This window comes from Salmo salar, chromosome 18 (genome assembly GCF_965601325.2).
Source record: "Salmo salar chromosome 18, fSalSal1, whole genome shotgun sequence".
Lineage (NCBI taxonomy): Eukaryota > Metazoa > Chordata > Actinopteri > Salmoniformes > Salmonidae > Salmo > Salmo salar.
This window is the reverse complement of record NC_138308.1, coordinates 33,522,501-33,550,000: the sequence shown is the minus strand read 5'-3', so window position 1 is coordinate 33,550,000 and position 27,500 is coordinate 33,522,501. Positions and strand designations below refer to the sequence as shown.

The following is a 27,500-nucleotide window of genomic DNA, read 5'->3' as shown; positions in this document are numbered from 1 at the left end:
GATCGAGGGATATAGAGAGGGAAGGATGGAGGAATGTAGAAGGGGGAAAGATGGAGGAATGTAGAGAGGGAAGGATGGAGGGATGTAGAGAGGGAAGGATGGAGGGATACAGAGAGGGAAGGATGGAGGAATGTAGAGAGGGAAGGATGGAGGAATGTAGAGAGGGAAGGATGGAGGAATGTAGAGAGGGAAGGATGGAGGGATACAGAGAGGGAAGGATGGAGGAATGTAGAGAGGGAAGGATGGAGGAATGTAGAGAGGGAAGGATGGAGGAATGTAGAGAGGGGAGGATGAAGGGATGTAGAGAGGGGAGTATGGAGGGATGTAGAGAGGGAAGGATGGAGGGATGTAGAGAGGGAAGGATGGAGGGATGTAGAGAGGGGAGTATGGAGGGATGTAGAGAGGGAAGGATGGAGGGATGTAGAGAGGGAAGGATGGAGGGATGTAGAGAGGGGAGTATGGAGGGATGTAGAGAGGGAAGGATGGAGGGATGTAGAGAGGGGAGGATGGAGGGATGTAGAGAGGGAAGGATGGAGGGATGTAGAGAGGGAAGGATGGAGGGATGTAGAGAGGGAAGGATGGAGGGATGTAGAGAGGGAAAATGTAATATTTTATCTACATGTCTAGAGAATCATCTGTGTGTTTGACAACAGCTGATAATCAGCTGAGGGGACCCGCTGTACCAACGTGAACAAATGGCAGGAATCAACCCTACTGAAAAAAACTGCATAGGTGCTGATTTTCAGTGCTGTAAAGTACTTAAGTAAAAATACTTTAAAGTACTACTTAAGTCGTTTTTTGGGGGGTATCTGTACTTTACTTTACTCCATACATTTTCCCTGACACCCAAAAGTACACACACTTATCAAGAGAAAATCCCTGGTTGTCCGTACTGTACTGCCTCTGATCTGGCTGACTCACTAAACACAAATGCTTTGTTTGTAAATTATGTCTGAGTGTTGGAGTGTGCCCCTAGCTATCTGTAAATGATGTCTGAGTGTTGGAGTGTGCCCCTGGCTATCTGTAAATGATGTCTGAGTGTTGGAGTGTGCCCCTAGCTATCTGTAAATGATGTCTGAGTGTTGGAGTGTGCCCCTAGCTATCTGTAAATGATGTCTGAGTGTTGGAGTGTGCCCCTGGCTATCTGTAAATGATGTCTGAGTGTTGGAGTGTGCCCCTGGCTATCTGTAAATGATGTCTGAGTGTTGGAGTGTGCCCCTGGCTATCTGTAAATGATGTCTGAGTGTTGGAGTGTGCCCCTGGCTATCTGTAAATGATGTCTGAATGTTGGAGTGTGCCGCTGGCTATCTGTAAATGATGTCTGAGTGTTGGAGTGTGCCCCTAGCTATCTGTAAATGATGTCTGAGTGTTGGAGTGTGCCCCTAGCTATCTGTAAATGATGTCTGAGTGTTGGAGTGTGCCCCTGGCTATCCGTCAAATAAAGAAATAAATGGTGTCATCTGGTTTGCTTAACATAAGACATTTGAAATGGTTTATACTGTTACTTTTACTTTTCATACTTAACTACATTTTAGCGATTCCATTTACAGTTGAAGTCAGAAGTTTACGTGCACTTAGGTTGGAGTCATTAAAATGTGTTTTTCAACCTCCGAAAAAAATTGTAGACCTCCACAAGTCTGGTTCATCCTTGGGAGCAATTTCCAAATGCCTGAAGGTACCACGTTCATCTTTACAAACAATAGTACGCAAGTATAAACACCATGGGACCACGCAGCTGTCATACCGCTCAGGAAGGAGACGCATTCTGTCTCCTAGAAATGAATGTACCTTGGTGCAAAAAGTGCAAATCACTCACAGAATAACAGCAAGGGACCTTGTGAAGGTGCTGGAGGAAACAGGTACGAAAGTATCTATATCCACAGTAAAATGAGTCCTACATCGACATAACCTGAAAGGCCGCTCAGCAAGGAAGAAGCCATTGCTCCAAAACCGCCATAAAAAAGCCAGACTACGGTTTGCAACTGCACATGGGGACAAAGATCGTACTTTTTTGAGAAATGTCCTCTGGTCTGATGAAACAGAAATAGAACTGTTTGGCCATAATGACCATCATTATGTTTGGAGGAAAAAGTGGGAGGCTTGCAATCAGAAGAACACCATCCCAACCGTGAAGCACGGGGGTGGCAGCATCATGTTGTAGGCGTGCTTTGCTGCAGGAGGGACAGGTGCACTTCACAAAATATGGAAAATGATGTGGATATATTGAAGCAACATCTCAAGACATCAGTCAGGAAGTTAAAGCTTGGTCGCAAATGGGTCTTCCAAATGGACAATGACCACAAGCATACTTCCATAGTTGTGGCAAAATGGCTTAAGGACAACAAAGTCAAGATATTGGAGTGGCCATCACAAAGCCCTGACCTCAACCCTATAGAAAATGTGTGGGCAGAACTGAAAAAGTGTGTGCGAGCAAGGAGGCCTACAAACCTGACTCAGTTTCACCAGCTCTGTCAGGAGGAATGGGCCAAAATTCACCCAATTTATTGTGGGAAGCTTGTGGAAGGCTACCTGAATTGTTTGACCCAAGTTAAACAATTTAAAGGCAATGCTACCAAATACCAATTGAGTGTATGTAAACTTGTGACCCACTGGGAATGTGATGAAAGAAAAAGCTTAAATAAATAATTCTCTCTACTATTATTCTGACATTTAGCATTCTTAAAATAATGTGGTGATCCTAACTGACCCAAGACAGGGAATTTTTATTAGGATTAAATGTCAGGAACTGTGAAACTGAGTTTAAATGTATTTGGCTTGTAAACTTCCGACTTCAACTGTACTTTTGATACTTGAGTATGTTTAAAACCAAATACTTTTAGACTTTTACTCAAGTAGGATTTTACTGGGTGACTTTCACTTTTACTTGAGTCATTTTCTATTATCGTTACGTTTACTCCAGTATGACAGTTGAGAACTTTTTCCACCACTGCTGATTTTACTGGTGACCAGCCTTCACTGTGTTTTCATGGTGCCTTCACTGTGTTTTCATGGTGCCTTCACTGTGTTTTCATGGTGCCTTCACTGTGTTTTCATGGTGCCTTCACTGTGTTTTCATTGTGCCTTCACTGTGTTTTCATGGTGCCGTCACTGTGTTTTGGTGGTAACCAGCCTTCACTGTGTTTTCATGGTGCCTTCACTGTGTTTTCATTGTGCCTTCACTGTGTTTTCATGGTGCCGTCACTGTGTTTTGGTGGTGACCAGCCTTCACTGTGTTTTCATGGTGCCTTCACTGAGTTTTCACGGTGCCTTCACTGTGTTTTGCTGGTGACCAGCCTTCACTGTGTTTTCATGGTGTCTTCACGGTGCCTTCACTGTGTTTTGCTGGTGACCAGCCTTCACTGTGTTTTCATGGTGCCTTCACTGTGTTTTCATGGTGCCTTCACTGTGTTTTCATGGTGCCTTCACTGTGTTTTCATGGTGCCTTCACTGAGTTTTCATGGTGCCTTCACGGTGCCTTCACTGTGTTTTGCTGGTGACCAGCCTTCACTGTGTTTTCATGGTGCCTTCACTGTGTAATGCTGGTGACCATCCTTCACTGTGTTTTCATGGTGCCTTCACTGTGTTTTGCTGGTGACCAGCCTTCACTGTGTTTTCATGGTGCCTTCACTGTGTTTTCATGGTGCCTTCACTGAGTTTTCATGGTGCCTTCACGGTGACTTCACTGTGTTTTGCTGGTGACCAGCCTTCACTGTGTTTTCATGGTGCCTTCACTGTATTTTGCTGGTGACCAGCCTTCACTGTGTTTTCATGGTGCCTTCACTGTATTTTGCTGGTGACCAGCCTTCACTGTGTTTTCATGGTGCCTTCACTGTGTTTTCATGGTGCCTTCACTGTGTTTTCATGGTGCCTTCACTGAGTTTTCATTGTGTCTTCACGGTGCCTTCACTGTGTTTTGCTGGTGACCAGCCTTCATTGTGTTTTCATGGTGCCTTCACTGTGTTTTGCTGGTGACCAGCCTTCATTGTGTCTTCACGGTGCCTTCACTGTGTTTTGCTGGTGACCAGCCTTCATTGTGTCTTCACGGTGCCTTCACTGTGTTTTGCTGGTGACCAGCCTTCATTGAGTTTTCATGGTGTCTTCACGGTGCCTTCACTGTGTTTTGCTGGTGACCAGCCTTCATTGAGTTTTCATGGTGTCTTCACGGTGCCTTCACTGTGTTTTGCTGGTGACCAGCCTTCATTGAGTTTTCATGGTGTCTTCACGGTGCCTTCACTGTGTTTTGCTGGTGACCAGCCTTCATTGAGTTTTCATGGTGTCTTCACGGTGCCTTCACTGTGTTTTGCTGGTGACCAGCCTTCATTGTGTTTTCATGGTGCCTTCACTTTTATATTTGGCTTTATTTAAATAGGAAAGTCAGTTAACAACAAATTCTTATTTTCAATGACGGCCTAGGAACAGTGGGTTAACTGCCTTGTTCAGGAGCAGAAGGACAGATTTTTACCTTGTCAGCTCGGTGATTCGATCTTGCAACCTTTTGGTTACCGGCCCAACGCTCTAACCACCTGCCGCCCCACTGGTGACTAGCTTTTGCTGTGTTTTGCTGGTGACCAGCCTTTGCTGTGTTTTGGACTCATGCTGGCTTGCAAAGTGATGTTTGAATCCTATTGGAATCCAGCCAGAGTGGGGATATCCAACAATTGGAACTGTTCTTCACTCACAACAACTTGGTTTCAGAATGACTGGCAGGGTTAAACAGAAGAATAAATAAGACCACCTTAAAACCATCTAAACTGGAACAACAACTCAGTAATGGGTGCAATAAGTCCAACGAACACATTGGATTAGTTTAGAAAAATGGATGTTATGTATCTTTGTGTAGCATAATATTAGTTAATCAGTCAATGTCAATGCAAAAACACAACAACAACAAATATATGAAAACAACCTGAGCTGTTTTTTTCCCAGCAGGCAACGTAATTGTGTGTTAGATGGCACAGTCTCAGTAGGAGGAGCCTAGTATGCTGATATTTGTTGTTACTGCATTCATTGTTACGAAACAGTACATTCTAAATACTATTTTTATGATTAGTACTACACAGTAGGCAGTTTAAGTAATTACTGGGCAAGCCAGATTTGGGACACGGCCTGTGAGTAGTGAGTAGTTGAGGAGGGCAGTGATGGAGGGATACAGGGGGGATGGATGGATGGATGAAGGAAGGTAAGGAAGACAGAGAGAGCAAGAGGGAAAAAAAGAGAGAGTGAGAGAGAGAGAATTTAAACCATTCTTTATTGGCACATTTCAACTTATTTACATATTGAATTCAGTGCCAATTCAAATGACACACCACTACACCCTTGAGGAAGTAAAACCAGAGAAACAAACACAGGTTATTTGAGTTCATCCAACTTTATTTTTATTTGTACTCTGAACACTTGTTAAAATGTGGGGGAGCTTTATTTCAAAACTGCTGCATTAGCATGAAGCAAAGTTTCAGATGGCTAATTTACATTGTGCAATGCAGGACTTAGTTGTAGCACTAATGCATGCTGAACACTGAAATCCATTTTCCATCAAGGGGGTGTGCTGTAAATAATGCTTATCCCCGATCCCAATCAAGCCTGCGTCCAGAATGGCACCCTATTCCCTTTATAGTGCATCACTTTTGACCAGGACCCATAGGGCACTATATAGGGAATAGGGTGTTATTTGGGAGACACCCGTGGACTTCTGTGTGTGGCAGCAGCAGAGCATTATGGGTCTCACTTCACAACGTAGAAGCTGTTAAAACATGTTGTAAAGTAGGAGAGTATTGAACACACAGCTCGTGGTGAAATGAAGTGTTCCTACTGTTTGCCCTGTGTAGTTGGAGGTATATTCCATATTCCCATTGAAGTCTCACACAGGCAGTGGCTGTGCTTCTGGGAGAAACACTGTCTTGTTCTCAAAGTGAATTGCTGATGTGTGATTTGCAGTAGGAGAATTGTTTGGCTTGTTTGAACTTTCCTACATGGATACTTTATTATTTAGTCCTACTTTATTATTTATCTCTAACTATATGTACATATCTTCCTCAATGACCTCGTACCCCTGCACATCCATTCAGTACTGGTACTCCTTGTATATAGCCAAGTTATCATCCACTCAGTACTGGTACCCCTCATATATAGCCACTCAGTACTGGTACTCCTTGTAAATAGCCAAGTTATCATTACTCAGTACTGGTACTCCTTGTATATAGCCAAGTTATCATTACTCAGTACTGGTACTCCTTGTATATAGCCAAGTTATCATTACTCAGTACTGGTACCCCTTGCAGACAGAATAGACAAGTTATCATTACTCAGTACTGGTACTCCTTGCAGACAGAATAGACAAGTTATCATTACTCAGTACTGGTACTCCTTGCAGACAGAATAGACAAGTTATCATTACTCAGTACTGGTACTCCTTACAGACAGAATAGACAAGTTATCATTACTCAGTACTGGTACCCCTTACAGACAGAATAGACAAGTTATCATTACTCAGTACTGGTACCCCTTACAGACAGAATAGACAAGTTATCATTACTCAGTACTGGTACTCCTTGTATATAGCCAAGTTATCATTACTCAGTACTGGTACTCCTTGCAGACAGAATAGACAAGTTATCATTACTCAGTACTGGTACTCCTTGTATATAGCCAAGTTATCATTACTCAGTACTGGTACTCCTTGCAGACAGAATAGACAAGTTATCATTACTCAGTACTGGTACTCCTTACAGACAGAATAGACAAGTTATCATTACTCAGTACTGGTACCCCTTGCAGACAGAATAGACAAGTTATCATTACTCAGTACTGGTACTCCTTGCAGACAGAATAGACAAGTTATCATTACTCAGTACTGGTACTCCTTGCAGACAGAATAGACAAGTTATCATTACTCAGTACTGGTACTCCTTGCAGACAGAATAGACAAGTTATCATTACTCAGTACTGGTACTCCTTACAGACAGAATAGACAAGTTATCATTACTCAGTACTGGTACTCCTTGCAGACAGAATAGACAAGTTATCATTACTCAGTACTGGTACTCCTTGCAGACAGAATAGACAAGTTATCATTACTCAGTACTGGTACTCCTTGCAGACAGAATAGACAAGTTATCATTACTCAGTACTGGTACTCCTTACAGACAGAATAGACAAGTTATCATTACTCAGTACTGGTACCCCTTACAGACAGAATAGACAAGTTATCATTACTCAGTACTGCTACCCCTTACAGACAGAATAGACAAGTTATCATTACTCAGTACTGGTACCCCTTGCAGACAGAATAGACAAGTTATCATTACTCAGTACTGGTACCCCTTACAGACAGAATAGACAAGTTATCATTACTCAGTACTGGTACCCCTTGCAGACAGAATAGACAAGTTATCATTACTCAGTACTGGTACTCCTTGCAGACAGAATAGACAAGTTATCATTACTCAGTACTGGTACTCCTTGCAGACAGAATAGACAAGTTATCATTACTCAGTACTGGTACTCCTTACAGACAGAATAGACAAGTTATCATTACTCAGTACTGGTACTCCTTGCAGACAGAATAGACAAGTTATCATTACTCAGTACTGGTACTCCTTGCAGACAGAATAGACAAGTTATCATTACTCAGTACTGGTACTCCTTGCAGACAGAATAGACAAGTTATCATTACTCAGTACTGGTACCCCTTGCAGACAGAATAGACAAGTTATCATTACTCAGTACTGGTACTCCTTGCAGACAGAATAGACAAGTTATCATTACTCAGTACTGGTACCCCTTACAGACAGAATAGACAAGTTATCATTACTCAGTACTGGTACTCCTTGTATATAGCCAAGTTATCATTACTCAGTACTGGTACTCCTTACAGACAGAATAGACAAGTTATCATTACTCAGTACTGGTACTCCTTACAGACAGAATAGACAAGTTATCATTACTCAGTACTGGTACTCCTTGCAGACAGAATAGACAAGTTATCATTACTCAGTACTGGTACTCCTTGCAGACAGAATAGACAAGTTATCATTACTCAGTACTGGTACTCCTTGTATATAGCCAAGTTATCATTACTCAGTACTGGTACTCCTTACAGACAGAATAGACAAGTTATCATTACTCAGTACTGGTACTCCTTGCAGACAGAATAGACAAGTTATCATTACTCAGTACTGGTACTCCTTGCAGACAGAATAGACAAGTTATCATTACTCAGTACTGGTACTCCTTACAGACAGAATAGACAAGTTATCATTACTCATTCTGTATCTATTATTACTTTTATTATTACGTGTTTTACTTTCTATTATTTCTCTACTTTCTTTCTCTCTGCATTGTTGGGAAGGACCTGTTGGCATTTTACTGTTAGTCTCCACCTGTTGTGTACGAAGCAGGTGACAAATAACATTTGATTTGACTTCATAAAGGCTTTTTAACTGCAGATCGTTGGTCAGAGTGTCTTGGTCAATTTCAACCGGTCTATCTGTATCTTACATGTTTAGCCTCCAATCTTTAAATCATATCAAATGTTATTTGTCACATACACATGGTTAGCAGATGTCAATGTAAGCGTAGTGAAATGCTTGTAAAAAAAAAAAGGTTTCCTGGGGTAACAATGTAAGAAATAATACATAAAACCCCCAAAAATACTGCATAGGACCTGAAGCGAGGCGACCATCTCTATCGGCGTCATTATTATCAATGCTGACGTATGCTGTAGGATGTCTGGGTTGTGAAAATCATTTTGTTCTTTCTTCTTTTCGCCCGGGCAGGAAGAGGGGATGACATCTGGACCCAGAGGATCACGAGGGCCAAAGGTAGAAAAACAACCCCTATGGTGGAGGAACAGGGCCAAAACAGGATGGAAGCCCCCTATGGTGGGGGAAGAGGGACAAAACAGACAGGCAGACCACCCAGGGTTACCACAATCTGGACTTATTATTCTCTAGCTAGATGAGGGATATTTCCTCTGGTTATGATGATCCACATTAGAAAACCTCCAAAGGACGACTAGTTCTTCTAATACCTAAAATGAACCCAGTTCATCCACTTCTGGCTCAGTTGGTAAGAGAGTGGCACTAGCAACGCCAAGGATGAGAGTTCAATTCCCACAATGATCACATACATGTAGTAAAAAATCTCTGCAGTTACTGTTGTGTAAGTCTGTCAGGTGGCTTACATTATTATATTATTCACTGATGTCAGGGATCTGAAACACAGGTCCTGTTAAAGCCAGGGAACTCTCCTTTTATTGAGCTGGGTCCCAAATGGCACCCTGTTCCCTTTAACAGTCATCAAAATGAGTTCCCTGTTCCCCCCTCTCTTCCCTTTAACAGTCATCAAAATGAGTTCCCTGTTCCCCCCTCTCTTCCCTTTAACAGTCATCAAAATGAGTTCCCTGTTCCCCCCTCTCTTCCCTATAACAGTCATCAAAATGAGTTCCCTGTTCCCCCCTCTCTTCTCTGTCAGGGTGAGCGTGGCGTCCCTGGTGTACCAGGAGACCTAGGGGAGAAAGGAGAGCCTGGTCTGGGAGTTGAAGGACCTCCTGTGAGTACATGGCACTGGAACATTTCTCATTTTTCTCTTGTTCATACTTTATTGTCCGTTGACATTTTCACAAATAAATGTTTTGCTTTTCAAACCAATCCTCCAGAGAATCCCAGTCGTTGCAGCCCCATCTCTCTAACCTGTAGTCTTCCCAAAACTTTTCAGTTCAGTCATCTTCAGAATGGCTTGTGCATAGACTTATATGTGATTTTATCCTGGTCAAATGAATGATAAAATAAAGACTATATTCAATTAACATTAATTCCAAGATTAGATTTAAAAACATTGTGGACCTTCAGCATTACACACAACTTTACCATCTATCTATCCTCTGTGAGGCTGCTGCTGCTGGTTTCAACTTCAAAAAATGCCCGCTTGAGTTTTGCCCTTTGGTTTGTTAAATAGTGAAATTCAGGGTTGTTGGAAAGCAAGGAATCAATGGAACATAGCAAAGGATGGATGTTGAAACACAGTCCTTTACTGGATCTTGGACTGAGCTGCTGTTGGTGTTAACAAGTTGGTGTGTGTGTGTGTGTGTGTGTGTGTGTGTGTGTGTGTGTGTGTGTGTGTGTGTGTGTGTGTGTGTGTGTGTGTGTGTGTGTGTGTGTGTGTGTGTGTGTGTGTGTGTGTGTGTGTGTGTGCGTGTGTGTGTGTGCGCTGAAGGGGTGTTGTTGTAAACAAGCTGTGTGATGTGTTCTTATAGGGCCCCATGGGACAGAGAGGAGAGAGAGGATTTGAGGTATGTGGAAGAATATCTCCTGTCCAGACACACACACACACATCCATCTGATTCCTGTGATATTAGACTATGGAACAGTACAGTACATACAGTACCTTCCAGTATTGTGCTCCTGGATGCTTAGATGAAACCTTAGTCTTCAGTCTAAAGGTTGAAGATATCAATTCTGAAACAACAATTGAATTCCAATGATATTGTAGTTTATGCATTTAAAATGAATATGCCATATAGTTTCAACAGGTCTGGTGTTAGTCTCATCAGGGCTGGTGTTAGTCTCAACATGACTGGTGTTAGTATCATCAGGTCTGGTGTTAATCTCATCAGGTCTGGTGTTAGTCTCAACAGGACTGGTGTTAGTATCATCAGGTCTGGTGTTAATCTCATCAGGTCTGGTGTTAGTCTCATCTGGACTGGTGTTAGTCTCATCAGGACTGGTGTTAGTATCATCAGGACGGGTGTTAGTCTCAACAGGACTGGTGTTAGTATCATCAGGTCTGGTGTTAATCTCATCAGGTCTGGTGTTAGTCTCATCTGGACTGGTGTTAGTCTCATCAGGACTGGTGTTAGTATCATCAGGACGGGTGTTAGTCTCAACAGGACTGGTGTTAGTATCATCAGGTCTGGTGTTAATCTCATCAGGTCTGGTGTTAGTCTCATCTGGACTGGTGTTAGTCTCATCAGGACTGGTGTTAGTATCATCAGGACGGGTGTTAGTCTCAACAGGACTGGTGTTAGTATCATCAGGTCTGGTGTTAATCTCATCAGGTCTGGTGTTAGTCTCATCTGGACTGGTGTTAGTCTCATCAGGACTGGTGTTAGTATCATTCAGGACTGGTGTTAGTCTCATCAGGACTGGTGTTAGTCTCATCAGGACTGGTGTTAGTCTCCACAGGACTGGTGTTAGTCTCATCAGGACTGGTGTTAGTCTCATCAGGACTGTTGTTAGTCTCATCAGGGCTGGTGTTAGTCTCATCAGGACTGGTGTTAGTCTCATCAGGACTGGTGTTAGTCTCAACAGGACTGGTGTTAGTTTCAACAGGTCTGGTGTCAGGCTCATCATAGACTTAGATGCATGTCTTCTTCTTTGTGAGGGTTGAGGATATATTGTATATTCTGATCCTAGGTCAGCAATCCTAATCTGAGAGGCATTTTAGATACGGGCCCTGATCTCATTACTGTGTTATGGGGGTTGTCTTCTCTCCTAGGGACCTCGTGGACCCTCCGGATTCTCAGGCCCTGCTGGGACCCCGGGGAGAGAGGTGAGTGGGATCAAGACCTTCCTTCCTCTCTTCCTCCCTTACTCATTCATCTCCTCCACTCCTGTCCTCCTCTCTCTGCAGGAAGGGAGACAGTGATACTTTACATCTGGAGATAAAAAGAGAAACTAACATTTGGAGGGAAAATGTTGTCTTTCCTTTCTGTCTTCTATTCCTCTTCCTCACATCTTTTCTCCACTCCTCCTCTCTTCCTCGCATCCACTTTCCCTCTCCTCCACTTATCCACTCTTCCTCTCCTCCACCCCTTCACTCCTCCTCTCCTCCTCTCTTCCTCTCCTCCTCTCTTCCTCTCTTCCTCTCCTCCACTCTTCCTCTCCTCCTCTCTTTCACTCAACCACTCCTCCTCTCCTCCTCTCTTCCACTCCCCCATTCTTCCTCTCCTCCTCTCCTCCCATCCTCCTCTCTTCCTCTCCTCCTCTCCTCCACTCTTCCTCTCCTCCACTCCTCCACTCCTCCTGTCCTCCATTCTTCCTCTCCTCCACTCATCCTCTCCTCCTCTCCTCCTCTCCTCCTCTCTTCCTCTCCTCCTCTCCTCCACTCATCCACTCTTCCTCTCCTCCTCTCCTCCACTCTTCCTCTCCTCCTCTCCTCCACTCCTCCACTCTTCCTCTCCTCCACTCCTCCTCTCCTCCTCTCCTCCTCTCTTCTTCTCCTCCTCTCCTCCTCTCCTCCTCTCCTCCACTCTTCCTCTCCTCCTCTCCTCAAACTCCTCCACTCTTCCTCTCCTCCACTCCTCCTCTCCTCCTCTCCTCCTCTCTTCTTCTCCTCCTCTCCTCCTCTCCTCCTCTCCTCCACTCTTCTTCTCCTCCTCTCCTCCTCGCCTCCTCTCCTCCTCTCCTCCACTCTTCTTCTCCTCCTCTCCTCCTCTCCTCCACTCTTCTTCTCCTCCTCTCCTCCTCTCCTCCACTCTTCTTCTCCTCCACTCTTCTTCTCCTCCTCTCCTCCACTCTTCCTCTCCTCCTCTCCTCCTCTCCTCCACTCTTCCTCTCCTCCTCTCCTCCACTCTTCTTCTCCTCCTCTCCTCCACTCTTCTTCTCCTCCTCTCCTCCTCGCCTCCACTCCTCCTCTCCTCCTCTCCTCCTCTCTTCTTCTCCTCCTCTCCTCCTCTCCTCCTCTCCTCCACTCTTCCTCTCCTCCTCTCCTCAAACTCCTCCACTCTTCCTCTCCTCCACTCCTCCTCTCCTCCTCTCCTCCTCTCTTCTTCTCCTCCTCTCCTCCTCTCCTCCTCTCCTCCACTCTTCTTCTCCTCCTCTCCTCCTCGCCTCCTCTCCGCCTCTCCTCCACTCTTCTTCTCCTCCTCTCCTCCTCTCCTCCACTCTTCTTCTCCTCCTCTCCTCCTCTCCTCCACTCTTCTTCTCCTCCACTCTTCTTCTCCTCCTCTCCTCCACTCTTCCTCTCCTCCACTCTTCTTCTCCTCCACTCCTCCTCTCCTCCACTCTTCTTCTCCTCCATTCTTCCTCTCCTCCACTCTTCTTCTCCTCCTCTCCTCCACTCTTCTTCTCCTCCACTCCTCCTCTCCTCCACTCTTCCTCTCCTCCTCTCCTCCTCTCCTCCTCTCCTCCACTCTTCTTCTCCTCCTCTCCTCCACTCTTCCTCTCCTCCACTCTTCTTCTCCACTCCTCCTCTCCTCCACTCTTCCTCTCCTCCACTCTTCTTCTCCACTCCACCTCTCCTCCACTCTTCCTCTCCTCTCCTCCACTCTTCTTCTCCTCCTCTCCTCATCTCCTCCTCTCCTCCAGTCTTCTTCTCCACCACGGTCTGCAGATAAAAAGAGAAACTAACATTCTGATGAAAGATGTGTTTCCTTTATGTCTGCATGAGAAAGTAGCAACAGTTTCTGGACACATCAGAAACACACACACAGCACCCCAACAGGATGAATGTCAAAGCGTGGGCCAAAGGGTGTGCAACGCTGTGTGTTTCTGGACACATCAGAAACACACATTTAAAGGGATCCCCTGGTCTCATAGCTGGTGACATCATTATTTCTGTCATTTAAAGGGATCCCCTGGTCGAGAAGGTCCCCCGGGTCCACCTGGCCCCCCGGGTCAACCAGTAAGTTAACCGCTCATCTCTTTCTGATCTCTCTCTCAGAGATGTACTGTGTCAGTGTCACTTGGAGGTGCTAAGCCCACTGTACCATGTTTAGGTTAAATGCCTCAAAACCACAGAAAGACAACTATTTTACAGAAAACTGAAATCACAGGAGAAGATTTGGTTACACTGTACTTGAAGGGGTTATGTATAAGGCATTCATACCACCATAAAAACAATCATGGTAACTTTGAGTGTTTCAGTATCATTCATACCACCATAAAACCAGTAATGGTAACTTTGAGTGTTTCAGTATCATTCATACCACCATAAAAACAGTCATGGTAACTTTGAGTGTTTCAGTATCATTCATACCACCATAAAACCAGTAATGGTAACTTTGAGTGTTTCAGTATCATTCATACCACCATAAAAACAGTCATGGTAACTTTGAGTGTTTCAGTATCATTCATACCTCCATAAAACCAGTAATGGTAACTTTGAGTGTTTCAGTATCATTCATACCACCATAAAACCAGTCATGGTAACTTTGAGTGTTTCAGTATCATTCATACCACCATAAAACCAGTAATGGTAACTTTGAGTGTTTCAGTATCATTCATACCACCATAAAACCAGTCATGGTAACTTTGAGTGTTTCAGTATCATTCATACCACCATAAAACCAGTCATGGTAACTTTGAGTGTTTCAGTATCATTCATAAGATTTCAAGCTTCGAGTGATGCTAAGATAATTATGAGAGGTTCATTCAACTATGATCTGACTGAAAAAAGATCACAAAAATATTCATTGACATTTCTTTACATCTATAGTCATTATCCAAAATGTATGATGATAATTTGTCTTTCCAACAGACTGCCTTGCCAATAGTTGGAGATATGAGCTCTTTACTCAAGGTACTGGACTGTTTCATTTATTACTGTTGTGTCCTAGGATTATTCCCATCAATTGTCATTCCAACATTATTCAGTGTGGTACATAAATCATACATCATTTTGACAAGATTCATGGAAGATATTTTTGGAATACCTTGAAGTGCCAACATGTAGATCCACATTGACTGAGGGTGTAGAAACAGGTTATAATTTAGCCTGCTTTAATTGCATCAGTTACTATGATTGCACAGTTACCCACAGTGGTGTATTTCACAGTTTAAGACCTCACAGTTGAATCCAAAAACCAACTTTTCACCAGTACTAAAGCTATTAGGGTGATGTTACGGTATTATTAACAGAAGCTCAGGAGCGCCTTCATCAGGTGGTGGGGGCGAACTGCAGCTAGAAATTCAAGAAATTGGAAATCCACTATGGAAATGCATTATTATATTCAACAGGAATCCTTGAAATGTCCTAAGAAGAATGCTGTTGTTCAATACATCCCTCCTGGAGTACACAGTGTGCAAAATGGTACCCTATTCCCTACACTGTGAACTACTTTTGACCAGAGAGCTACGGCTGGGCTCTTGTCAACAGCAGTCCACTATATATGGAATAGGGCTCTGGTCAACAGTAGTGCACTACATAGGGAATAGGGCTCTGGTCAACAGTAGTGCACTATATAGGGAATATGTACCTGGTCAACAGTAGTGCACTATATAGGGAATATGTATCTGGTCAACAGTAGTGCACTATATCGGGAATAGGGCTTTCTGTTGTCAGTTGTTTGTTCTCACGGCAACCTTGTTACTTTGTCTTTAAGGGACAATACTTTTCTCCTTTTCTATCTATCTCTCCAACACTCCCACGCCTTGTTGATGTATCTGGACAATGTACACTCTTCTCTCTCTCTCTCTCTTCTCTCTCCGTCTGTCTCTTCTCTCTCTCTGTGTCTCTTCTCTCTGTCCATCTATCTCTCCAACACTCCCACGCCTTGTTGATGTATCTGGACATACATTCTTCTCTCTCTCCGTCTATCACTTCTCTCTCTCTGTCTCTTCTCTCTCTCTTCTCTCTGTCCGTCTGTCTCTTCTCTCTCTCCGTCTGCCTCTTCTCTCTCTTCTCTCTATCCGTTTGTCTCTTCTCTCTTCGTCTGTCTCTTCTCTCTCTCGTCTCTCTTCTCTCTTCGTCTGTCTCTTCTCTCTCTCGTCTCTCTTCTCTCTGTCTGTCTCTTCTCTCTCTCGTCTCTCTTCTCTCTGTCTGTCTCTTCTCTCTCTCGTCTCTCTTTCTTCGTCTGTCTCTTCTCTCTCTCGTCTCTCTTCTCTCTTCGTCTGTCTCTTCTCTCTCTCGTCTCTCTTCTCTCTTCGTCTGTCTCTTCTCTCTCTGTCTCTCTTCTCTCTCAACGTCTGTCTTCTCTCTCTTCTCTGTGTTTGTGTGATTACTGTTTGGTTGTGATAAATGCTAGTTCCTCTCAGCCAGCCAAGATGAATGCACATCCATCCATTCATCCCTCTCTTTTCAGTCAGAGAAGAAAGGATGTGTATTTAAAACAGGATTGTGTTTGCTGATTTTTAAAGATGACAACAACATCTAGCTCCAGCTGTTTGCAGAGTGACTGAGTGGACTGACAGTAGTTAGATAACGTTTATCTGATGCCTTGATTCTCTCCTGCTGCAGAGAGAGAGAGAGAGAGAGAGAGAGAGAGAGAGAGAGAGAGAGAGAGAGAGAGAGAGAGAGAGAGAGAGAGAGAGAGAGAGAGAGATTTTATTCTACCAGACCAAAGAAAGGGAGCCCAGTTAAATGAATAAAGTTTCCAAGCTTTTAGCTGTTCAAAGCAGATTGACATTTATTGTCATGAATCTTGTCCTGGAGGCAGAACTGAGCGATATCCACTAGATTAGCCAGCTGCAAAGTCAAAATTGGCTATGTTGTAAAAACTAATTTAAACAAAAATGTGATTTTTGGTCTTAGTTTAGGTTTAGCAGTGTGGTTAAGATTGTTAGATTTAAAATCAGATTTTATGACTTTGTGGCTGTGACCACTCTGCAGAGCTGCCTCCAGAGCAAGATTCATAACAAAAAAATGCTAACCTGCCTGTTTAAAGGGCTTTTTTACAATGTGCTGCTGACTTGACTCTGCGTCATTCAACGTGATGAGCTGAATGACAACCCTCCCCAAGAATAGCTTTTCTCAGTTTCTTCACTTTAATTGACAGAGTTTGGTCACTTTACAACAGATGGTATTTGGTATTTCACACTGAAAGGAGCACTTAACTGAATTGGACCTTTTTATTTCAAGACACTTCGCTCAAGTCTCTATCAGAAAAAAAGATTTGTACTCCTAAGTTCCATAAAATATCTTCCCACTGCTCTTCTCTGATGAGTGTAAATGCCAGTGACACAAGGGGTCATATAGCCTTCATGCTGTATAAACAGTGTTGATATCCATCTCCAGATAAATGGCTGGACGTGGAACATATTCAGAGAACCTATGTGTTCTTCATTTGAGGCTGCTGAGGGGAGGACAGCTCATAGAAATGTCTGGAATGGAATGAAACACATGGAAACCATTCCACTATTCCGCTCCAGTCATTACCACGAACCCGTCCTCCCTAATTCAGGTGCCACCAGCCTCCTGTGGTGTTCTTCTACTGTGTGTACACTGAGGAACACCTGGTCTTTCCATGACATAGAGAGACCAGGTGATTCCAGGTGAAAGCTATGATCCCTTATTGATGTCATTTGTTAAATCCACTTCAATCAGTGTAGACGAAGGGGAGGAGACAGGTTAAATAAGGATTTTCAAGCCTTTAGACAATTGAGACATGGATTGTGTATGTGTGCCATTCAGAGGGTGAATGGACAAGACAAAACATTTAAGTGCCTTTGAACGGGTTATGGTAGTAGGTGCCAGGCACACCGGTTTGTGTCAAGAACTACAATACTGCTGGGTTTTTCATTCTGAACAGTTTCCCATGTGTATCAAGAATGGTCCACCACCCAAAGGACATCCAGCCAACTTGACAAAACTGTTGGAAGCATTGGAGTCAACATGGGCCAACATGTGGAATGCTTTCGACACCTTGTAGAGTCGATGCCCCGACGTATTTAGGCTGTTCTGAGGGCAAAAGGGGGAGGTGCAACTCAATATTAGGAGGATGTCCTTAATGTTTTATACACTCAGTGTATAATCATAGCATTGTTCTATGAAGTAAGTGCCTCTGGGTAACTGATACAGTTGAACCTAATTATCTTCAGCAGAGTACAGAATGTCTGCTGCTGTAGGGAAAGTACACTTCAACAACTCCACAGTGTCAGAGTACAGAATGTCTGCTGCTGTAGGGAAAGTACACTTCAACAACTCCACAGTGTCAGAGTACAGAATGTCTGCTGCTGTAGGGAAAGTACACTTCAACAACTCCACAGTGTCAGAGTACAGAATGTCTGCTGCTGTAGGGAAAGTACACTTCAACAACTCCACAGTGTCAGAGTACAGAATGTCTGCTGCTGTAGGGAAAGTACACTTCAACAACTCCACAGTGTCAGAGTACAGAATGTCTGCTGCTGTAGGGAAAGTACACTTCAACAACTCCACAGTGTCTCTCCACTCCACAGTGTACAGAGTATCTCTCCCCTCCACAAGAGTACAGAGTATCTCTCCCCTCCACAAGAGTACAGAGTATCTCTCCACTCCACAAGAGTACAGAGTATCTCTCCCCTCCACAAGAGTACAGAGTATCTCTCCACTCCACAAGAGTACAGAGTATCTCTCCACTCCACAGTGTACAGAGTATCTCTCCACTCCACAGAGTACAGAGTATCTCTCCCCTCCACAGAGTACAGAGTATCTCTCCCCTCCACAAGAGTACAGAGTATCTCTCCCCTCCACAAGAGTACAGAGTATCTCTCCCCTCCACAAGAGTACAGAGTATCTCTCCACTCCACAAGAGTACAGAGTATCTCTCCCCTCCACAAGAGTACAGAGTATCTCTCCTCTCCACAAGAGTAGAGAGTATCTCTCCTCTCCACAAGAGTACAGAGTATCTCTCCACTCCACAAGAGTACAGAGTATCTCTCCCCTCCACAAGAGTACAGAGTATCTCTCCACTCCACAAGAGTACAGAGTATCTCTCCACTCCACAAGAGTACAGAGTATCTCTCCCCTCCACAAGAGTACAGAGTATCTCTCCTCTCCACAAGAGTACAGAGTATCTCTCCACTCCACAGTGTACAGAGTATCTCTCCCCTCCACAGAGTAGAGTATCTCTCCACTCCACAGTGTACAGAGTATCTCTCCACTCCACAGTGTACAGAGTATAAGTGGGATATAATACCTTCCCCAGACAGGGCTGATTTCCCAGACAGGGCTGATTTCCCAGACAGGGCTGATTTCCCAGACACAGACTAAGCCTAACTATTTCAATGTAAATAAGTGTTACTCAGTGAAACCTGAACTGGATGGGAGACTGGGATATTTCAAATGATCCCCAAAATGTCACAGTCAGTTAGAGAGTGGGTGGGAAATAGGACAATGTCGGGTTCTCAGTCTGCTCACATTAACTTCAATGTTTTGGAAACGTTGAGAGAACATTAAGACATCTCCCATGCTGCTCTTCGACCCAGGGGAGATGGAATACAAACAAAAGGAGCACTGCATTTCCCTGCTGTGACTCAGTGAGATGACAGATATCTGGTCTGTATGACCGTACCTCTCCCCCCCCCCCCCCCCCCCCGCTGTGTGTTAGCAGAATGCCTGCACTGTGTGCCAGACCAGAGTGCCAGGTCTGTCTGGGCAGAAGGGCGAGAAGGGAACCCATGGAGCGACAGGAGTGCAAGGCATGGTGGGAGAAAAGGTGAGTGTCTGATTATCTTTACTGTGTGTGTGTGTGTGTGTGTGTGTGTGTGTGTGTGTGTGTGTGTGTGTGTGTGTGTGTGTGTGTGTGTGTGTGTGTGTGTGTGTGTGTGTGTGTGTGTGTGTGTGTGTGTGTGTGTGTGTGTGTGTGTCTCTGCCTGCCTAGAAGGGTGAGAATGGAACCCTTGGGGACAGGTTGTGTGGGTTGGGGTTTGTGTGTGTGTCTTTCTCTGTGCATGTGTTCTTGCGTGCATTGATTTGCGTGTGTGTGTCCATCCTAAAAAGGGGGATCCAGGAGTGCGAGGACCTCTCGGTAATCCAGGAAAAGAAGGTCCAAAGGTAGGAAACAACGTGCCATCCTGATTATAATGGTTGTGTTCTAAATGGCAGCCTATTCCCTATTATAATGTATGTGTTCTAAATGGCAGCCTATTCCCTACATAGTGCACTATAATCCTCTGGTGAAAAGTAATGCCCTGTGTAAAGGATTAGGAGGCCATTTGGGACACAGACAATGTATATAGAATTACTTTCCACCTTACAAATACTCCATTCACTCCATTCATTGCAAATCTCAGCATGCCAAAGTGAATTAGAGAAGATAATAGCTGTAATAGCATTAAGACTGGTGCATAACATCGCTGGGGACTACACTTCCTCTTCAGGTTATTATTCAACATGGTTCTATCCAGTGTTGCTATTGATTTTCAGTTGAATTGTTTTCATAATACTTCCTACGGATAAATACCCTCTTCATAATGCATTATAAGGGCATTTATAATGCCTTATAAACTATGCATAATATGCTATACTCTATGACATAGGATCTCATAGTTGTTCATATTTCTTTTCATCAGAGAGATTTAGGAAGATTCAGACATTTACAGTGTTAGTCCAGCACATTCGTATCATCAGAGCTGCTGGCTGCAGACGTGGTTGCCATGGATACACAGCAGTGTCCTGTATTAGTAAAATTACCCAAGCAGTCGGTTCTAATTGGCTCTATTAGAAACAAGAAGTCGAAGTGACATGTATGACCACCCGTCATGCCACTGGTTTGAGACTATTAGAAGGTTTGGAGAGAACATACTGTATATTATGGTGGTAGATATTTGTTGTTTCACAAGCAAACACATTAAGAAAAGGTTTATATAGAATTAAACTTGATTTGGCCATTTTTGGACTATTTACTGTTGTTACTGTTTACTCATTCACTGATGTTGTTACTGTTTACTCATTCACTGATGTTGTTACTGTTTACTCATTCACTGATGTTGTTACTGTTTACTCATTCACTGATGTTGTTACTGTTTACTCATTCACTGATGTTGTTACTGTTTACTCATTCACTGATGTTGTTACTGTTTACTCATTCACTGATGTTGTTACTGTTTACTCATTCACTGATGTTGTTACTGTTTACTCATTCACTGATGTTGTTACTGTTTACTCATTCACTGATGTTGTTACTGTTTACTCATTCACTGATGTTGTTACTGTTTACTCATTCACTGATGTTGTTACTGTTTACTCATTCACTGATGTTGTTACTGTTTACTCATTCACTGATGTTGTTACTGTTTACTCATTCACTGATGTTGTTACTGTTTACTCATTCACTGATGTTGTTACTGTTTACTCATTCACTGATGTTGTTACTGTTTACTCATTCACTGATGTTGTTACTGTTTACTCATTCACTGATGTTGTTACTGTTTACTCATTCACTGATGTTGTTACTGTTTACTCATTCACTGATGTTGTTACTGTTTACTCATTCACTGATGTTGTTACTGTTTACTCATTCACTGATGTTGTTACTGTTTACTCATTCACTGATGTTGTTACTGTTTACTCATTCACTGATGTTGTTACTGTTTACTCATTCACTGATGTTGTTACTGTTTACTCATTCACTGATGTTGTTTTCTGTTCTAGGGGATGAAAGGAGAGAGAGGATTCCCTGGACCTAGTGGAGACAAAGGAGATGAGGTGGGTTTCAGACCTGTCCTGGGGCCAATACATGAATCATATACTTTAACATGCTTGAGTGTGCTTGAAAGTACACTACATCAAATCAAATCAAATCTGGAACCGGTGCACCTGGCACCAACGATCATATCACGCTCAAAGTCGCTTAGGTCACTAGTTTTACCCTTTGTAACGTTCAGTCGATCAGTAACTGAATGCCTCAATGTCTCAATGCCTGCTTTATATAGCAAGCCACGGCCACGTGACTCATCTTGCCCCATGTACAACAGAATCAATGGAATAGTCCCGAAAATGCAAACGAGGTTAACTCTCCTCTTGTCCTTCTTGTAAACCTACCAGTTAGGCTATCATACACTAACTATTACACAGGAAGTGACAATGATTGTTCTCTGGTGTTTCCTGTCTTTCTCAGGGCTCTCCTGGAGTTCCAGGAATTCTGGGTGCAACAGGCCGTACTGGATCCCCTGTAAGCAAAACAAATCATCAATCGCATGAAATCATCTTCCTCTTCATCCCTAGTTGTAATGCATGTGTAGTACTGTGTTGCTCATACAAGAACAATCCCTGAGAACACCATACTCATTGTTTGGTCCCTATTTTCTCTCATCCACTTTCTATATTTAGTTTGTGACCCAGTTAATTGATGTACTTTGTTTCTATTTGCAGGGTGTCATTGGCAGACCTGGGCCAATGGGTCAGCCGGGAACAAAGGGAGAGCGGGTAAGAAAGAGACGTTGTGTGTACACGCACTGTATGAATATACAGTCGCTAGTGAAGACTACGCACACTTGCATGGTCTTCATACCTTGCTACCTTAAAATTAAATCTACAAAGGGATTCAATTTGATTTTTCCCTATGGAGCTACACAACCTACTCCAAAGTGAAAGAAAAATGATAGATAATTTTACAAATTACTTAGAAACACAAAATGATGAATTGATTGCGTATGTTTTCACTTTTACTTAGTGGAAGCACCTTTGGCTGCCATTAAAGCTGGGAATCATTCTGAATAAGATTCTACCAAGCTTGCACAACTCTTAGAACAACATGCACTCATTGGCCAGTTTATTAGGTACCGGGTCAGACCCCCCTTTACCTCCTGAACAGACTGAATTCTTTGGGGTATGGAAACATTGCTCACTTGGTATCAAGGGACCTAACATGTGCCAGGAAAACATTCCCCACACAACTGCACCACCGTCACCAGATTGTACCATTGATACCAGGCAGAATGGGGCCATGGACTCATGCTGCTTATGTCAAATCCTAACTCTGCCATCAGCATGATGCAACAGCAACTGCTGCAATAGCCCATCTGTGAAAAAGACAGACAAGTTGTGCGTTCCGAGATGCCGTTCTGCACACCACTGTTGTACTGCACCAATATTTACCTGTTTGTAGCCCTCTTGTTAGCTTGCACGATTATTACCGTTCTCCTTCGGCCTCTCTCATCAACAAGCTGTTTTCGCCCATGGGACTGCCGCTGACTGGATGGTTTTTGTTTGTCGCACCATTCTCAGTAAACCCTAGACACTGTCGTGCGTGAAAAGGCCAGGATGCCGGACGTTTCTGAGATAATGGAACCAGCTCGCCTGCCACCGACGATCATACCACGCTCAAAGTCACTTAGGTCACTGGTTTTGCCCATTGTAACATTCAATTGAACAGTAAATGAATGCCTCAAGGCTTGTCTGTCTGCTTTACGTAGCGAGCCACGGCCACATGACTCACTGTCTGTAGGAGTGAACCATTTTCGTGAACAGGTTGTTGTACCTAATAAACTGGCCGCCGGGTGTATATCCATTGTTTTTGTTAAAATTGCTCAAGCTCAGTAAATTTGGTTGGGAATCATTGATGGACAGCAATATTCAAACCTTGTCTTTAATTTTTCAATCAGATTGAAGCCAGGACAGAGACTAGACCACTCAGGAACACTAAACACCTCTTGGAAAGCCATTCTGTTGTGTCCTTGGCATCATTTTGTGTGTGTGCAAGTGTCCCACAGAACTCTATCCCAGGGTTAGGTATTCAGAAGAGGGTTTCCTCTACCTTTTACCTGGGCTTTGCTCCTTTCATATTTCTTTAGATCCTGACAGCCTCCCAGGCCACTACAATACTAGACAATACAAAGGAATCAAAACCATTGCATTCACTCCACATTACTGGCCCGTATGGTAAAGGAAGCCTGTGTTAAAAAAATCCACTCCAAATGATTGATTCTGTTTGCAACAATACCATTAAGTAATACTGCAAGACAACACAGCAAAGACATTACGTTTTTGGCCTAAAATAAAAACTACAGGTTTGGGTCAAATCCAATACAACATAACACAAAGCAAACACTCTGTATTTTCAAGTATTGTGGTTGGCAGCATCATGTTATGGGTATGCTTGTCATCGCCAGGGACTGGGGAGTTTGTCACGATCAAGCAATGGAATTATATTGCCCTAAGAGTTGTGGAAAGTTGGTAGAATCTTATTCAAAATGATTCACAGCTGTAACAGCAGCCAAAAGGTGCTTCTACCAAGTATGAACTCTGGGCTGTGAAGACATACACAATCAATACATCTTTGTTTTTTGTTTTCTTTATTAATTAGAAATCTTTTATATACATTTCTTTCACTTTGAAGATGTGGAGTAGGTTGTGTAGACCTGTAGCAAAAAAATCTAATGAAATCCATTTTTTGATTTCATTTTAAGGGGGCAAAATGTGAAGACTGTGCCATTGGTGTACAGACTTTCACTAGGCACTGTACTGTACATGTCTACTTTATGTTCTAAATATAGGGAGTTAGTACATACAGGGTCATGTTTTATTCAGGCATGTGGCCTGACATGCCAAGAGCTGTTCTGATAGTCTAAGATGGAAACAATGCCTTACGTCTTATTTAGTGCTATCTCAAAGAGCATCAATAATGGGTTATTGTAGTACTCAAGGATTAATGTTATTTTCTTAAAAAGCACATAATACCTTATGGATTTCTCTTCAGTTTTGTTATTGAAAGAATGCCATAGGCCTGGTCTTGTCGGTGGATTGGGGTGGCGTGCTGTGTGCCAGTTAAGTAGCCTTGCAAGAGGCTTGTTCAAGCCAGAACAGCTCACAGGATCTCCTGTTTCTGTAGCGTGAGGCAGGTTGATGTACAAGTACCCCCCTTGTACAGGACACTGGTTTATCGCAGGGCCTTACCCCCAATCTATCTCAAATTCAACAGAGCTAGTATGTCCCTCTTCTCAAATACTGTACCTCTGCAATAGACTTGTATTATCAGTCATGCCATGTCCCAAAGATTAGGATTGTCACTGTGTCTAATGTGTGGGTAAATATGGGTAAAGAGGTATTCTTAGATTATTGGGATCTAAAACTGAAGAAATGTGTTCCCCAGTGACTGACTGGAAAGCATTATCCCTCTCATGGTTTGTTCTGTCTGTGTGTGTGTGTGTGTGTGTGTGTGTGTGTGTGTGTGTGTGTGTGTGTGTGTGTGTGTGTGTGTGTGTGTGTGTGTGTGTGTGTGTGTGTGTGTGTGTGTGTGTGTGTGTGTGTGTGTGTGTGTGTGTGTGTCCTACAGGGCAGTGAAGGCTCCCCTGGAAGGCCAGGACTACCAGGCCCCCCAGTAAGTTATCCAAACCATCACTGAGATCTCTGTGTGTGTGTGTGTATACAGACGGTGTGTGTGTGTTGTTGAGTCATTGGTGAGATGTGTCAACAGTTTTCATGTCTATGAATGATGACACCAGTTCAAGCTACCTTTGCTCAATTACTAGCGTCCTTTTGAATGGCTGGTCACACAACACATCATTTAAAAGGACAGTGAGATTGGCTTATTGCTTTGAAGGACACCATGTTTTCTTCTGTCTACTTGAGAGAATGTTTTTCCTGTTCTTTCTTCCTTCCTGGAAATCAAATCAAATACAATTTCACATACACATATTTTGCAGATGTTATTGTGGGTGTAGCGAAATGCTTGTGTTCCTAGCTCCAACAGTGCAGTAGTGTCTAACAGTGCAGTAGTATCTAACAGTGCAGTAGTGTTTAACAGTGCAGTAGTGTCTAACAGTGCAGTAGTATCTAACAGTGCAGTAGTGTTTAACAGTGCAGTAGTATCTAACAGTGCAGTAGTATCTAACAGTGCAGTAGTGTCTAACAGTGCAGTAGTATCTAACAGTGCAGTAGTGTCTAACAGTGCAGTAGTATCTAACAGTGCAGTAGTGTCTAACAGTGCAGTAGTGTCTAACAGTGCAGTAGTGTCTAACAGTGCAGTAGTATCTAACAGTGCAGTAGTGTCTAACAGTGCAGTAGTGTCTAACAGTGCAGTAGTGTCTAACAGTGCAGTAGTATCTAACAGTGCAGTAGTATCTAACAGTGCAGTAGTGTCTAACAGTGCAGTAGTATCTAACAGTGCAGTAGTGTCTAACAGTGCAGTAGTATCTAACAGTGCAGTAGTGTCTAACAGTGCAGTAGTGTCTAACAGTGCAGTAGTGTCTAACAGTGCAGTAGTATCTAACAGTGCAGTAGTGTCTAACAGTGCAGTAGTATCTAACAGTGCAGTAGTATCTAACAGTGCAGTAGTGTCTAACAGTGCAGTAGTGTCTAACAGTGCAGTAGTATCTAACAGTGCAGTAGTGTTTAACAGTGCAGTAGTATCTAACAGTGCAGTAGTATCTAACAGTACAGTAGTATCTAACAGTACAGTAGTGTCTAACAGTGCAGTAGTATCTAACAGTGCAGTAGTATCTAACAGTGCAGTAGTGTCTAACAGTGCAGTAGTATCTAACAGTGCAGTAGTGTCTAACAGTGCAGTAGTATCTAACAGTGCAGTAGTGTCTAACAGTACAGTAGTATCTAACAGTGCAGTAGTGTCTAACAGTGCAGTAGTATCTAACAGTGCAGTAGTATCTAACAGTGCAGTAGTGTCTAACAGTACAGTAGTATCTAACAGTGCAGTAGTGTCTAACAGTGCAGTAGTATCTAACAGTGCAGTAGTGTCTAACAGTGCAGTAGTGTCTAACAGTGCAGTAGTATCTAACAGTGCAGTAGTGTCTAACAGTGCAGTAGTATCTAACAGTGCAGTAGTATCTAACAGTGCAGTAGTGTCTAACAGTGCAGTAGTGTCTAACAGTGCAGTAGTGTCTAACAGTGCAGTAGTATCTAACAGTACAGTAGTATCTAACAGTGCAGTAGTGTCTAACAGTGCAGTAGTGTCTAACAGTGCAGTAGCGTCTAACAGTGCAGTAGTATCTAACAGTGCAGTAGTGTCTAACAGTGCAGTAGTATCTAACAGTGCAGTAGTATCTAACAGTGCAGTAGTGTCTAACAGTGCAGTAGTGTCTAACAGTGCAGTAGTGTCTAACAGTACAGTAGTATCTAACAGTGCAGTAGTGTCTAACAGTGCAGTAGTATCTAACAGTGCAGTAGTATCTAACAGTGCAGTAGTGTCTAACAGTGCAGTAGTATCTAACAGTACAGTAGTATCTAACAGTGCAGTAGTATCTAACAGTGCAGTAGTATCTAACAGTACAGTAGTATCTAACAGTGCAGTAGTGTCTAACAGTGCAGTAGTATCTAACAGTGCAGTAGTGTCTAACAGTGCAGTAGTATCTAACAGTGCAGTAGTATCTAACAGTGCAGTAGTATCTAACAGTACAGTAGTATCTAACAGTGCAGTAGTATCTAACAGTGCAGTAGTATCTAACAGTGCAGTAGTGTCTAACAGTGCAGTAGTATCTAACAGTACAGTAGTATCTAACAGTGCAGTAGTATCTAACAGTGCAGTAGTATCTAACAGTACAGTAGTATCTAACAGTGCAGTAGTGTCTAACAGTGCAGTAGTATCTAACAGTGCAGTAGTGTCTAACAGTGCAGTAGTATCTAACAGTGCAGTAGTATCTAACAGTGCAGTAGTGTCTAACAGTGCAGTAGTATCTAACAGTGCAGTAGTGTCTAACAGTGCAGTAGTGTCTAACAGTACAGTAGTATCTAACAGTGCAGTAGTGTCTAACAGTGCAGTAGTGTCTAACAGTGCAGTAGTGTCTAACAGTGCAGTAGTATCTAACAGTGCAGTAGTATCTAACAGTGCAGTAGTATCTAACAGTGCAGTAGTATCTAACAGTGCAGTAGTGTCTAACAGTGCAGTAGTGTCTAACAGTGCAGTAGTGTCTAAC

The 27,500-nt window shown here is 43.1% G+C and overlaps 1 protein-coding gene across 4 annotated transcripts in view; it reads left to right on the top strand.

Annotated features, from left to right (window-relative positions):
* The window catches only part of LOC106560244 (uncharacterized), a 240,705-nt gene that overhangs the window by 152,187 nt on the left and 61,018 nt on the right, over positions 1 to 27,500 (top strand). For 3 of the 4 annotated variants that reach the window (XM_082964905.1, XM_082964903.1, XM_082964906.1), the window contains 12 exons: positions 8,775 to 8,819; positions 9,472 to 9,549; positions 10,253 to 10,288; positions 11,494 to 11,547; positions 13,567 to 13,620; positions 14,476 to 14,517; positions 19,241 to 19,348; positions 19,633 to 19,686; positions 21,286 to 21,339; positions 21,752 to 21,805; positions 22,006 to 22,059; positions 24,908 to 24,952. In XM_082964905.1, coding sequence (XP_082821031.1) covers positions 8,775 to 8,819; positions 9,472 to 9,549; positions 10,253 to 10,288; positions 11,494 to 11,547; positions 13,567 to 13,620; positions 14,476 to 14,517; positions 19,241 to 19,348; positions 19,633 to 19,686; positions 21,286 to 21,339; positions 21,752 to 21,805; positions 22,006 to 22,059; positions 24,908 to 24,952 — 678 coding nt within the window. The remainder of the gene's footprint in view (positions 1 to 8,774; positions 8,820 to 9,471; positions 9,550 to 10,252; positions 10,289 to 11,493; positions 11,548 to 13,566; positions 13,621 to 14,475; positions 14,518 to 19,240; positions 19,349 to 19,632; positions 19,687 to 21,285; positions 21,340 to 21,751; positions 21,806 to 22,005; positions 22,060 to 24,907; positions 24,953 to 27,500) is intronic. The other variant, XM_082964904.1, reaches the window with a different exon arrangement.